General features: G+C 41.1%; 1 protein-coding gene across 5 annotated transcripts in view; it reads left to right on the top strand.

Moving 5' to 3' along the window:
- grin2ba (glutamate receptor, ionotropic, N-methyl D-aspartate 2B, genome duplicate a) overlaps positions 1–15,366 on the top strand; it is a 141,668-nt gene that overhangs the window by 89,652 nt on the left and 36,650 nt on the right. For all 5 annotated transcript variants that reach the window (XM_084926642.1, XM_084926640.1, XM_084926639.1 and 2 more), the window contains exons 8-10: positions 5,166–5,280; positions 13,245–13,453; positions 13,874–14,045. In XM_084926642.1, coding sequence (XP_084782768.1) covers positions 5,166–5,280; positions 13,245–13,453; positions 13,874–14,045 — 496 coding nt within the window. The remainder of the gene's footprint in view (positions 1–5,165; positions 5,281–13,244; positions 13,454–13,873; positions 14,046–15,366) is intronic.

The raw sequence follows: 15,366 nt of genomic DNA, 5'->3' as shown, positions 1-15,366 counted from the left end.
TAAACTGCATGGACTGTAAATAAAAGATGGAGATAGCCACCGTGAATTATTCACTGTCTTTTAGAGATCTGTTTTCAATCCTACATTTGAGCCATTTTGGGCTTTTTCATCTTGGTTCTTTAGAGACAGAAGTGACCATTTTTGGAGGAGAGGGCAAATACCTTAGTAGTCACAGCCGGTTCTCACTCCCAAGGCCTAACATCCTGACGATTTGTCACGTCCCGCAGCGTTCCTGAGGAACGCAGAAGGTGACCTTCCGCAATCTTATGCTAAGCGCTGGGTTATGGGTGAAATCCAGTAGAATGACGGTCCCGCAGTAATACACGTTCCAGCCATGTATTCCAGCCCTAACCCAAACCATAACCTTATCCCAAACCTTAACCAGCACTTTAATGACATCAAATAGTGTTTTCCAAAGCAATTTAAGTAAAATGATGAACATGTGTAGATTGAGTCCAAACGGTTCTCATGTTTCCAATCTCGTCATTTAGGGACGTGTTTGGTGCCCGGAAGCGTAATATGTTGACGATTTGTCACCTAGCATAAAATATTACGGTTTGGGAGTGAGAATGTGTTGGTAGTTAGCTAATGCTAACAAGCTGCATCTGTGGACTTTACACCAATCAGGCCTCTGACAGGTGAAGCGAATAACACTGATTATCTCTTCACCAGTGGATGGGATATATTAGGGAGCATGTGAGCATTTTGTCCTCAAAGTTGATGTGTTAGACGCAGGAAAATTGGGCATTTTTCCCATCATGTAGATGCGTGTGTGCATTGCTTACCTGGAGAACACCTGGCACCAGGATGCACTAAGGGAAGAAATAAAACTGACAGAGGCAGTCTGTTGCTTTGGACAATGTTCTGCTGGGAAACCTTGGGTCCTACCATCCATGTGGATGTTACTTTGACAAGTAACAACTACCTAAGCATTGTTGCAGACCACGTACGCTCTTTCGTGGAAATTGTATTCCCTGATGGCTGTAACCTCTGTCAGCAGGATAATGAACCCTGCCACAAAACAAAAATAGTTCAGGAATGGTTTGGGAGCACAACAATGAGTTTGAGATGTTGAGTTGACCCCCAAATTCTCCAGATTTCATTTCAATTCCAACACAACATTAGCAAGGTGTTCATAATATTATACCTGATTAATATATAGGTACAACACACAGACGCAGACAACTGTTAATTTAGTGCTAAGTTACATACATTTAAAATACTACACATTTATTTGGCAAAGCTACACCATACAAACACCTGAAAAGAAAGCCATTTTAAATGTCATAGTTGCATTAAAATGCTCCAGAGGGCACCAAAAACATGACCCAAAGCTCAGTTCAGTGACCAGAATGTGCTGAGGTGATGCCTACTACACCGCTTGTGGCTAGTCACCTTTGTAGGTATACAGTCAAAGCAGCCACGCCCTAAATTTTGAGCCTTCAAAACCTGAAAAGGCTGAGTAATAGGAAAAAAATTGTCTGGTACAGTTGTTATAAATGGAGAAATTGGCTACGGAAACCAAAAATATTTTTTGTACCAAGCAAGAAACATACTTTTTTTGAACTTTTAACAAGGGACCCTATGGGGATTGACTCTCTTTCTTTTTAAGTCTCAAGTGGTCTTTGAAGGAGCTGCTGTTCTGCTTTGGTTTCATTTATCACTCCCAGAGACTGCTGCTTACTAAGCTGTTATCACTGTGTCTGGAGATACGTGTAGGTCCAGTTTTATTATATTTACAGGAAGTTCAGAGAATGCGCTTGAATGAAGAGTGAACACAGATTGCTTTCCTGTAAACACAGAAGTTGCAGGATGATGAGGGGAAGAGAGACGTGTGTTGAAATCTGCCTGTACTATGACCCATCCCCTTCCTCTTCTTCTTTGAATCCCACCCCTCTCACTCTCTCTGTGTCTCTTTCCCACCCTCTGCGAGATTACCGTTACCATAGTAACAGTGGTTGTGGCTGCTATGGCAACACACATATGCTTGTGTTTCCTTGCTGTCAGTGTGTAGGATGCTCACGTGCACACTCATAGACACACACACACACACACACACACACACACACACACACACACACAGGCTCTGAATTGCAGCATGTAACAATAGCTTGCTCAGTAAAGATTAAAGGGACCGCAGCGTCGAGTCATTTTGTAAATGGCTTATGATTTATGCAGCAGATTCTATGCACTTTGTATCAGTGCCAAGGCTCTACAGGAGCGGCTGTAAGCCGGACACATGGGGCTGCATGAGGCGGTGTGATGGTGGATGAGTGTGATCATCACAGCCCATTGAAAATATAAATTTTTGATAGAGAGGAAAGAATAAGAAAGCTGGCATTAGAGTAATTGCTGGATTACATAAGTCATTTAATCACAGATAGATAGATAGATAGATAGATAGATAGATAGATAGATAGATAGATAGATAGATAGATAGATAGATAGATAGATAGATAGATAGATACCATCAACATACAATCCTCTACATGCACACACTTCCAGATGCAGTATCTTTTGCCATGTATTTATTCATCTCCATATATATATAGCGTGCATGCTTTTGAGGTAGAGTGTTTCCATGGAAACAGTCACAGAGCGGGAAGGCTAGGGGTGAGGGAGTGAAATAGTTAAGAGAGAGAGTGTGTGTCTGTGTGTGTGTGGGATGACAGTGAAGTGAATTCGAGTTCATCTGACATAAACATTGCTGTCCTCATGTACATGCACTTACACACTCCCACGCACAATAACCATACCCTCTGCATGAGGGTATGGCACTGCTGAGTGCTGTGTGTGTGTGTGTGTTGTTTTAGTTGCAGGGAAGTGAAATTATTCCACCTGACACACACTTCTGACACCCGATAGAAACTGCATTGCTCATATGCGTGTCCCTTCAGCTCCAGGAAAAATTAATTTCAAATCGCTCATAGATTTTAAATTATGTCCGAGCAGTTATTTCAAATTGTATATTTAGTGAATATTTAAGCTGTTTGGTTGTAGATTTTTTTTTCATCTCTTTGTAATTATGTTATGATGAGGACAATGGATAAGCTGGATTTTAATAATGTTTTTTAATCATAGTTCTCATGGCTGTGTTTGGCAGCCGTTCATGCAGAAATCTCCCCCCAGACAGGACGACAGAGAACATAAATTAGCTTAAAGTCTTAAAACAGAGTGAAGCAACTACCCCGACTGTGTGAATAAAGGTAAAAAAAATCCACCTGCCAGAACCTCTAAAGCTCGCTAATGAGCTCCTTTTTTGAAGCATACGTTTTCAGAGTGTGGTCTGACTGCTGTTTCTTGGTCAGAAACAGTAACTTCATGGAATCTCTGCTGGTTGCATGGCAAAAGATTTCAGCCCAGAATGACTGCTATTTTCAAATCACTTGTTCATGCGCTCGTTGCACGTGTTCATATGTAATGTGCACTGGATTTGGTCCTCGACTGTGTTAGACAGCAACCCTTCGACTTGATTACGATTTGGGTCTGTGACAAAGAGGACAGAGAAGCAACATTAACCACAGAAGGAAAATCCTGCCAATGGTGTGTGCTGCCCCTCGGCGACAGTCACAACAGTTTCTGTCTTTTCTTCTCAAGGTTGTCTCTTGTGCTACAGTCACCATAGGAAGAACAGTAGATAGAGACTGTAGCAGAACCGCAGTTAAGGCCGTAAACAAAGAACTTGTAATCACTCGCAGTTGTCGTCTCCAAAGCGACTTTGGCACATTAAGATGATGATAAAATGGCAATAAGACGAAGTCAGTCTGCTATCAGTTTGATTGATCGTGGTCGAATTGGCAGTTACATGCAGTCTTATGCAGTGTGATAAATTAGCTTACAGAATTTTGCATTAATTAGAAATTCACAGAAACTAATTACATTCAGAACAGAGACAGAACATGAGAATTGAGACATTCCTCCACAAATAGAGAAATCGTTGTGGCAGGATTGTGATTTAACTGTAAAATGATTAACGAGCTTGGCAGCCTTTCTTTTTAATTTAAGAATGAAACCAGGACACAACTAGCTGAGTCTCCAATTGAAAAGAGACTGGTTGCAGACATACTCAGATTGATCGCAATGTGTTGGGAATCTCTCTGCAAACTTAAGCCACTCTGATCATTTTCGTTGCGCTCGCTCTGCTTTGACAGACTGATCCTGTGAGATGAATTCACAGTGTGTGCACTGGTAAATGTCACAAAACAAGCATATTCCTTGTCCACGCTGACCTTAACCGTCACCTTCAGGCACTGCAGATTCATCCATGTAAAAACTCATGTTTGCTTCTAATATTGTAGTTGCAGAACCAGCTGTCATTACCAGCGATGATCAGAGACATGGTAGCTGACTCAGTTGGACACAGATGTTCTTAAATGATGTATAAGTGGTGAAATCGCAGACTCAAACGGAGAGACTGATCTGAAAAGAAAATAGCAGCTACTATCAAAACAATCTGTAGATGGGTACATGTATAAGACTGAATGATAAGGGTCAGCCTTCAAAGTCTGATTGATATGGTTGTTAATTGTTTTTAATGCTGGAGATGTCGAATTTTTTTCTCACACCTTGTACAACGTGTGAATTTCCGTGTTTGTTACGTTTGAAGGATGAAGTACTGAGTGACTAATGTTTCCCTGTGTATCCAGTCTTTGTGCTAAGCTACCTACCTGCTGACTGTAGCTTTTATTTAACAGATAGAGGTTTGATATCAACTTTTTCATCCAGCTCGTGATGGGGAAATATCAGGTGAACTCATTGGCAGTGATTGAAATGTAATATTTGACATTTAGGGATGACATAATTTGCTGAAATTCATTTTCTTTAGTCCCGTCTTAAAGACATCATCTGCTGTTCTGTTGAAATGTTTATCCAAGTGATGACTAATGTATATCTATTTATGGAAGAGCTGGTTCGACATTAGTTGATAGCTGTTTCTTGGCAGATGACGAATTTATGCAATATCACTGGGTTTGTCAGAAAAGATGCTTAAAAAATAAGTCAATGTGCAATAAAACTTTAATGATTGGAGAACTGAGTAATGGAACCTGAATGGATGTAGATATATAGAACAAATAAGACATTTGTGAAATGCCAGTGACAAGGATATTTTCCAGCAAGTGATATATGCGTCAGTCTGTTTCTTTCCTCAATGTTTTCTTCTGCAGGTACCTGATGAATGTGACGTTTGAGGGACGAAATCTGTCGTTCAGTGAGGACGGATACCAGATGCATCCCAAGCTGGTCATCATTCTGCTCAACAAGGAGAGACAGTGGGACAGGGTGAGACAGAGGGAGACACTGACGGTCTGTGTGTGTGTCGGGGGGGAGGATAAGACACTCATATGAAAAAAAAACAGCCGATGTGCATAAAATTATAAGTCCTGACTAACCTAATTGTCCTCTGTTGTTAACAGTAAAACATTTTGTAAACTGTTAAAATGAATAGAAGCAATGAGTTAGCTGTTCCCTATGAAGTCCGCGAGTATCTGTGTGTTTTTATCTGGATCTCTTATCGTCTGATTTTCACTTTTCAAGCATTTTAAGCCTTAAGCCTTATAGACGCAACTCTGATTAGATATTATCAGCTCAGTGAAGGTGCCTTTGAGCAATGCACTGCAGCAGAGACTCCAGAGTGGTGATGTGTTATTTGAATGCTGCTCCACAGCTGATTTAATTTCAAAACTTGGTTAACAGTTGCCTATTTGTTATGCGGCTTTTTTTTTTTGTTACAAAATCCCGGTTATGCGCTGTCTCCAAAAAAATCTGTTTGTTTCACTAAAAAGATGTCAAGACACCCTTAAGAACTAACAGGCAGCAAGTTATTGTAAAGACTGGGTGGGACAAGGAGATCAAGGTAAATATATGGAGTGAAACTGTATTCTCTGAGTAAAATTTGTCATTTGCATACAGATATCCATTCATACATTTACAGACATCCTGATAATAAAAAAGTATAAGGCTAGAAAGACATCAATGATCTTAGAGAAGCAATTGTTGCTCCGCATCAATCTGGCAAGGGTTATAAGGTCATTTCCACACAATCTGAGATTGTTCATTCTGTTATTTACAAGTGGAAAACTCTCAAGACCTACACCAAACTTACCAGAAGTGGAGGTCCCAGTAAATTCACCCCAAGGTCAGATCGTTTAATGCTCAGAGAAATTGCTACAAACAACAGAAGTGCTATATCTCAGACTCTTCAGACCTCAGTTAGCATGTTAAATGTTAAAGTTCATGACAGTACAATTAGAAAAAGAATGAAAAAATATGTTTTTTCAAAGGGTTTTCAGGAGAAAGCCTCTTCACTAAAAACAGCAGCAGCACTGCTCAGGTTTGCAAAGGTGCATCCGAACAAACCACAAGACATCTGGAACAATGTCCTTTCGACAGATGGGACATGAGTGGAGATGTCTGGCCATAATGCCCAACCCACATTTGAAGAAATTCAAATGCAGCATATCAGCATAAACACCTCATACCAACTGTGAAGCACAGTGGTGGAGGTGGCTGTAAAGTCAATTCAGTGACCTTACAGCTATTGAGTCAACCATGAGTCCTCTGCATACCAAACCATTCTCGAGTCAAATACGAGTCCATGTGTCTGACAGCTAATGCTTGGCTTAAAATTGGGCCGTGGAACAGGACGACGATCCCAAGCACAGCAAATATACAACAGAGTGGCTGAAAAAGAAAAGAAAAGTATTGCCCAGTCACATACAACCTGATTAAAATGCAGTGGAATCTTAAGTTAGCTGTGCATGAATGAACACCTGCAAATCTCAATGAACTGAAGCAACATTGCAAAAAAGACTGGGACAAAATTCCTCCATATTGACATGAGAGAAAGTCATACAGAAAACAATTACTACAAGTTATGCTGCTAAATGTGGTTCTACAAGCTAGTGAATCATGTGGTCTACGTAGTTTCTCACCGTGCATTTTGGGTTGATTTTTGTTAAATAAATAATGACACGGTGTAATGAATCATCTATTCTGGTTCATTCTGTTTACCTAAACCTCGTGGAGACTAGATATTTAAAACTTAGAACTGACAGAGGATGGGCATTTTTAAAAACTGGAGGGTAACAACGTTAAAAACAAATAACAATTAAAAAAAAAAAGTTTCTTATTAATTTTAAAAAAAAAAGTTTTAGAGGCAGCAAAGGCAAAGAATGTTCTGGACAAAAAAATGTAAAAAAATCAATGAATCCATAGTTTTCACATGATGTCAGAGCTACTGGGACACGCCCACCCTGTGGGCAAAAACAGTACTGCTGTCCTTTGCCTTCCACTCATCCTTTGAATGTCTTTGAATGTACAGCTTTACAGCTGCTAGAACTGTGCAGACATGGCACCAACATGTAAACACACCTCTGCTAACCCTGCCTTACAGGCCACTAGTCCCTTCTTCTCCACAGTGACCCCGACTGTCAGTGACGGCTCATTTAAACTGTAGGAAGGATTTACTGACAACAGAAAAATACACAGTCAGCTTTACTGTTATGATGCAACAATAATTTGACAAATTAATGCTGTTGAAACTTTACTGGCCCTACTTTGTAAATGCCCAACAAAACACAAGATTTACATGACAATTTATCGTTCTTCACCTTAAAAAAAAACAACAAAAACCAGAAAGCTTTCATCCTGGCAGCAGTGTAAGGTGAGGGATTTTTTTAAGATTCTCACTGAGCTCTGCAGTGGCAGAATATGGAACACAAGTCACTAAAAACGCCTTTGTTTTTCCTCCATGGATAGATGATCCAAGTAGTTTTGACTCAAGACAGGTGAAAAAAACAACACTTCTGTTCTGCGTCCACTATTTGCGGTCATGTTGGAGTACTGTTTTGCCTGCCAGGGTGTTGAGACGGTCACATGACGATCACATGACTGAAAACTATGGATTCATAAAATAATGTAATTTTGGTCCTGTTGAAACAAAGAACGCCTTAAGGGTGCGATCTGGACTTGCTGCCTTTAGCAGCATTAACTGACACAACGTTGAGTTGAGCCGTGATTATGATGACATTATTTAACACAATGTGTGTAGAACAAGTTGCTCAGACACTGATAATATTCTAACTGTTACTTGCTGTGGACAAAAGTAGACTCCCAACTTCCAGTGGCTTTTTTTGTTAGCATGTTCTGCTAACGCTTCCACGCTCCCACAGAACAAAGGCATGCAGGTTTGAGTAACTGTGTGGTAAAATTGCCCGTGAACACAGAGGTGAATGGCTGTCCGTTTATGTGTCAGCTCTGTGATTGACTGCCAGCCTGCCCAGTTTGTATCCTTCCTCTTGCATAATGCAAACTGGGATTGGTTTCCGCCTCCTTATAACCGTCACACATAAGCAGTTATAGCTAAAGAATGGAGAGATGAGATTGAGTCTGATGCACAGAACACACTGCACTGTGCCACAGGCCTTTAAAGCTGAGAGGTTGAAAGTTCAGCTGCGAGAGAGTTGCTGACTCGCGTATCGAAACGTACGACTTAATGAATAACAACTAAATGTCAGTCAAACTTTAAATGTAAAACTTCCGTTCAGTGAATGAAGGTGCAGATTTTTCATTGTACAGACTGGGAAAAAAGTCTCCAAGCACAGGTGGAAAAGAAGATGGTAGTGAACATATGGCAACAATAATCCCATGTCCACAACCTTAAATGAACCTGACGCATCACCACCTGCCAAGTCACCGGCATGCATCTGTGTTTCCTGATGCTTACCCTCTATTGTTTCTGTGTCCTGCAGTCTGACTCCTTTGACTCTCCCTATTCTTTATTCTCTGTATTTCTCTCTTTCTTCTGCCTCTCTAATCTATATTCTGTCCTCTGATCGGAGAACAAGGTGAAACTCTCCCCTCCTCTCTCTCTCCTTTCTATCCCGTTCTCCCCTTGCAGCCTGAACCACCCCATCCCTTTTCCTCCTCCTCCTCCTCCTATTCCCTCGCTCATGTTTAATTCTTAGCTTGACTTCCAGCTGAACCACTTTTCTTGGATCCTAATGAGTTCCAGCTACAATCATCCTTCCACTGCACCTTTGAAGTAGCAGGTATACTGTAGTACCCAGTCATGCTTTTTGCCCTGGCTGGTTGATTTTAACCCTTATCCTCCAATACACCCGACTCATTTCTTAGTCCCCCACCTCCATCTCTGTCTGTCTCCATCACTTGCTCCAGCTCACTCCCCCCCCTTTTTTTGTCCCAACAGGAAAAAGGCTGCATTGTGCCCCAGAGATACACAGCCTTAGTTTGTCCACTCCAGGCAGCCTTGCCAAGTTTGTGCTCCCCAGAGTCCAATGTGCTTGAGCACATTTACATATTTAATGAGAGTGCAAACCTAACTTTACATACTCACACCACAGCTCCCTGTCCTCCCCTGCCTTGCATTATACCGAGTCCAATTAGCTGATGATCCATTCCCACTTCCACCCACGTCTTTCCGCTCATAAAAATGGCCTACTTGGCACAACCGGAGGAAAGGGCACAGGCATAGTTTCCAGGTATGGTTTTATGTGAGAGCCATCCGGGGGAAATTGACTAATTGATGACGCTTATTCAGTGGAGTAGAGCCACAAGGGCTAGAGGGTCCTCCAGACCTACAGCTGGACACTCCTCTACAGAAGAGCCTGTATTTTGCATTTGAATGAGCTCCATCTCTGGCTTTCTTTCTCTGTCATCCAGACACTCACTTGGCTCTTTCTCTTCCTTTAAACTCTCCCTTTCTCTCTGCAAAATTAGCTGCTGCTCATCTCTTTTTTTCTTCAATTAATCTCTCCATCCACTTCTGTATTTCTCTACCCGTCCTCTACGCTCTATCTGAATTCTGCACTTTCCCTCTGTTTCAGTCTCGCCCTTCAGAATAACCTTGTTCTCATTCTCTACTCTGTGTCCCAGTCCTCTCCTCTCCTCTCCTCTCTTTTTTACACACTCTCTTGAAATAGTAATTTCACTCACTTATTTCACTTCAGGGGAACAAACAAAACAAAAAAGTTATGGCATCTCTCTCTGTGAGTGTTCTGCTCTCCTGTTAGACACGAGGCTAGAGTGGAAGGAGTCATGCACGAGACTGACGAAGCAAAAGGTAGAAGCTCTGGTCAGGATGACAGAAGTGGAGGACAGTGAAGGTAGTGGACAGACGAGAATAAAGGCAGCTGAAGCTGAAAATCAGAGTATAACTACAGGTTGTTTGAATGCCATAAATCCTGAAAATAAAGAGCAATAAATGCTTGAGGGTGAGTCTTTGTAGCAATCCTCAGATATCGTATCACGAGACGAGCGCCAACAGTCGTACTCCTGTTACTTTTTTGATAAAACCCTTGGAAGACCATCTGTGGGAGTCAGACTATTCCCCAGACTTTTCTGTTTTAAAGATGAGGAGAGCGGTTGGTCACGAACAGCTAAGTAAACAAAAAGGGTTTTGTGTAAAGAAGATACTGACTAAACTCAGGAAGGAAAAACGGGGAAAAGCTCCTATGACAATAAAAAGTATGAAAAACAGAAGATAGTTTGCTCTTGGAAGGGTTTCACTGTCCCGTCTTTCTTCTTTTCCCTCTCTGCTCTGTATGGAAGATTTGAGGATTGGAACTTTAAATATCAGTGGGGGCAGGGATAGAGAAACAAAGCTTGCTCAGGAAGGGGCAAGCTCAGGTGGCTGCCCCTCCCTCAGCTTGGTTCTCCCCAAGATTTCTTCCTGTTAAAAGGGAGATTTTCCTTCCCACTGTCGCCAAGTGATTGCTCATTGTGGGTCATCAGGTTGTTGAGGTTTTCTGAGGCACACTGAGACAACTGCTGATGGGATTTGGTGCTATATAAATAAAATTGACATGAACTGAAAAATTAAATGATAAAACAAAACAGTTAAATAATGGCTCAGTAGTAGTGGGATTGTAAACGTACCACCCATCCTTCAGCTGGTAGAATTACAGGGGAACCTTATACACCTTCAGCTTCCCTTCTGTCCACCGTCATTATTAAAAATGGTCTTAGAGACATCTGGAGGAAGCTTCCTCCATCAGTCAGAAAATACACATATGTGGAATCTCTGAAGGCAGCTGGAGGGCAGCCAGGCTTGATAGAATTTAGGTTAATCAATTTTACAGTAATACGCTGGTTAAAGCAGCAATACCACCTGTTGGTTTCTTTGATCACCATTTAGTGATTTCTAGGCATCTCTTTGCTGGCATGCTGTTACCATATTGTCACTTTAATGTGCGACTGACCCATAACAGAGAGTTCTGGCAGGCTTTCTCTGACTTCTGGAGTCACTGGAGACTTGAAAACAAAAAGATGTTGACAATCTGTCTCAATGGGGAGATCTAAGAAAAACACAGGTTAGTTTTGTTGGAATTCTTCTCACCAAAAATACACGGTGACACAATAGCTATTGGACAAAACTGTTTTCAGGAGTTAGAAAAGGAAATCAGGTTGTTACAGGGTAGAATTATTAGTTTGATAGTGAAAACACGACTTGGGATAGCAGGAAGTGGCTTTAGGTGGGGTTCTTCTAAAAATGTGATTTAATTAAAACTCAGGAAACTGGGGTAAGATCTCTATGACTTCTGGAAAAGCTACGAGAAGAAGTCTCTAGAAGTCCCTATTGCCTCTCTAAAAAGCCATCCTGGTATCTTTAGAGAGAAAGTAGGGACTCATTTTCCAGACAACAGGTGGATCTTGGTGCTTGATTTTCCATCATTATTCATTTGTGCTACAGTGGGGAAGCAGGATGAAGAAGGATCGCCATTATCTTTTTTAAACTTGAACTACTTAACTGGTGTTGAAGAAAGCTTTGTACGCCGTGGCTTAGGGCTGTTCGATATAACGATATATATCGGATGATGATATAAAACCGTCTATGTTTCATTTTACGCTATCGTTTGTTTTGTGGTGTCGCAAAATAAACTGTTTACGGCAATATTTTTTCATCGTTTTAATGGTCACTGTAGTGGCTATATTAATTTCTTAAAGTTCTCTCTTTCTCTTATATTTTATATAACCACACTACAACGGACAAGCGCCTATTTTTATGCGTTGTGGTTAGCAACAACAACGGCAACAGCATCGCGTGTCCGCTTGTTTATGTTCCACATAAACCTTTCACAATAAAGCTCAAGATCCTGTTGAGACTTTTCAAAATAAACTGAATCCGGTTAAAGAGCAGATTATTTACGGATGAGAATTAAAAAAGAGCCGCCAGGTGCTAAAAAATAAACCTTAGACTCAAACGTTAGAACAGGCTTTTCCCCGCAGCACGCCGTGTAATAAATGCTCACAAAGAAAACGGCGGCTGTTACAACTTATGTCTAAAAATGTATCGTTTCATGCATCGGTTAAAACACTCGGTCGTCTCTTAGGGGTAGTTGGAGATCCTTGAACAAACCTCCCATAGAGAAATGCCGTGTGGATCTCCAGTGGTGTGTTCACCAGAGAATGGTGTGGCTAGAAACAGACATGTGATCCAAGAGCAGGAAGTCACTGTTTTCTTTCTGTTAGGCTTAGAAAACATTGAAACACCTGTGGCTTGTCTGTCCCATACTAGCTAACCTTTTTTCTTTGCTCCAGCACTGGCTCATGGGTAATTTTAGGAGATAAGCTTTCTGCAGTGTAGGAAGGTTTGTTTAATGAACATCTAATACACTAATGTAAGCATGGGCTCATGAAAAGTAACCTAATGAATGGGACAGGATCTCTAAATGTTACATTTATGAATTTTTTAGTATGAAAATCAAAGGATATGCCATCTATTTTAGTGGGTTTCTCCTTGGGTGGGTGGAGCAATTGTACATATATTAAACTTTCATTTGAATTTTCTTGTTTTTAATGAAAAGTTTAACCGATAAAGAATCTGTCAAAGGTAAAAGTCACCTCTCATCTCAAAATCACAAAAATACAGAAAGTAGAAAAAGAAGCTCTAAAATTATATTGAGATATTTTTGCTTGAACACCATGCAGGATCCTGGTGATATATTTCAGAGCTGTTTGCAGTTGCAGAGCTGCAGTTATTTTTTTATGGTCTTGAGTTACTGCAGTGTGAAATTTAATTCTTGTTTTTATTTTGATTTCTGCCAGTTGATGTGTTTCAGTGTTATTTTCGGCACTTCAAGGCTCAATCACAAAAGACGAAAATAAAAAGACTGCAAGTCTCTCCGTGATTGCTATTAAGTAACTACATAAAGGAATAAAGTCTTACTTGGTGTGTGATTTTAAAGGCAGATTTACTCTCTTTTGTTTTCTCGATGTTTCTCCAGGTGGGTAAATGGGAGAACGGTTCCCTGTCCATGAAGTACCATGTGTGGCCTCGCTATGAACTATACGGGGGACCAGCAAACAGAGAGGATGACCACCTGTCCATCGTGACATTGGAGGAGGCTCCGTTCGTCATTGTGGAAGACGTGGATCCGCTTAGTGGGACGTGCATGAGGAACACTGTACCCTGCCGGAAACAGATCAAAGCAGTGTGAGGCTCAAATTTCACGTGTATAAAATCTGTGTCAGATTAATGCTGAAATGCCTGAGAATCAAACGTAAGAATGCGTTACAAGACAAAAACTAGTTTCCACCGAGTAAAGGGTTAGATTAGTGTGAGTTTTTACACATATTTTTTCTGCCATCTGCCACAGTAGCTCACAGATCCACCTACTGCAGAACTGACCGAAGCAGAAATGAAAAGCCTGGCAACTGCCTAAAATTTGCTTGTGAATGATGTTAATTTCCCACGGCAGCTTTGCGGAGCCCGAGGTGGAATCATTTCACACTTCATCGGTGTGACAGTGACAGTGCCAGAAACACCAAATCACTTTTACAATTAATGATTCATGGCCATTCACACAGATGTACATTTTTAATTAAATAATTGTCCATCTGTCCTTTTATGCAGCAATCAGACAAAAGAGTCAGGGATCTACATCAAGCGTTGCTGTAAGGGTTTCTGCATCGACATCCTGAAGAAGATTGCCAAGTCAGTCAAATTTACCTATGACCTTTACCTGGTCACCAATGGAAAACATGGCAAGAAAGTCAATGGAACTTGGAACGGCATGGTGGGAGAGGTAAGGATGTAATACGTCTGTTTGTGTCTTATTTTTTAATTTTGCACACCTTGACTCGCAGAAGTGACAGTTCTGCATGTAATGGAGACGATATCATCAAAAAGGATATCCACTAATAATGTTCTGGGGAAACGGAATTTAAAAAAAACTTCTCATTGTCATGCATGTGCAAATTATATGACAGTTGCACTTATTTCCATCAGGACTGCTACTGTCAAAATAAAATTATTCCCATCTGCAGTCATTTCTTGCAAGACCCCCCATACAAAACAGAGCAGACATCAATGACAGCAGAGACAGCATTGATTAAATAAGGGCTTAGTCATACAGACCCGGAGGCCAACCAACTGTCAACCACCAGTTGTGACGGAAAGATAAAAATGGATGTTCCTGACCAGTTGCGAGTGATTGGTGGAGTTTGCTGTCTGATGCTAGCACTAAAAATTCCTTGTGATTTACTCTGAGTAAAAAGCGCAATGCAAATCAGAAACTACCCACCAACCAATAACAGAATATGCACTGGCATATTCTGCCAGGGAGGTCACGAACTACCAGAAATCAATCACAATCAGTTTAGACACATCATACATACATCATGGCCTAGCAGACCATTGTCAACATGTTGTAGTTTTTCACAGTCACCAGGGGGCAGTGTGACAAACAGTCTGTGGACTCTTGCTTGTGTTGTTATTGGTCCATTAACCAGCTATGGACAAGAACAAAGGTATATGATACATAGAGCTGAATTGAACCCGAATGTTAAAAACAATGAAAAATGTCCACTACAGCCACCAGCCAGGCTTCTCTGCTGTATTTCTCGTGCCCATTTGTGGTAATGGCCGCTGTTGCTCCCTTCCCTGTTCTGACCCACTTTTCCAGTCAGTCAGCATTGTGTTTTTGGAGGATCGGACGCAAGTATGTTTCCTTAGGTTAAAAACTCCTCTCTGGAGGGCACAAACATAACCAAAATACCACAAAATAAGAAAAAAACAGTGTGAAAAAAGTAGCTGGGGGTGGAGGTGGGTTGCAAAGTGGCTTGGAGATGCAAGATCAACTTTAGGCAGGCTAAAGCAACTCTATAAACCCAGCTGAATGAGTATGAAGTATATTAGCTTAGCCATCAGCTGGTGTGGACTGGCACTGAGGTTTCCTCATATCCACTGATCTGCTCAGAGAACAGCCTGAGCTTGGTTTGAAGTAACAATAAAAGGTGCCATTTCAAAACTATTGGCGCTACAAAATGAATTACATAAATTGGACAGCAGAAATATAAAGTCAAAGCTGTGTACCCTTTGCCTCTTACTGCATCGTTATATCAGCT

The sequence above is a fragment of the Perissodus microlepis genome, chromosome 4 (assembly GCF_051167445.1).
Source record: "Perissodus microlepis isolate ML-2025 ecotype Zambia chromosome 4, ASM5116744v1, whole genome shotgun sequence".
Taxonomy (NCBI): domain Eukaryota; kingdom Metazoa; phylum Chordata; class Actinopteri; order Cichliformes; family Cichlidae; genus Perissodus; species Perissodus microlepis.
This window is presented reverse-complemented; position numbering and strand designations above follow the sequence as displayed.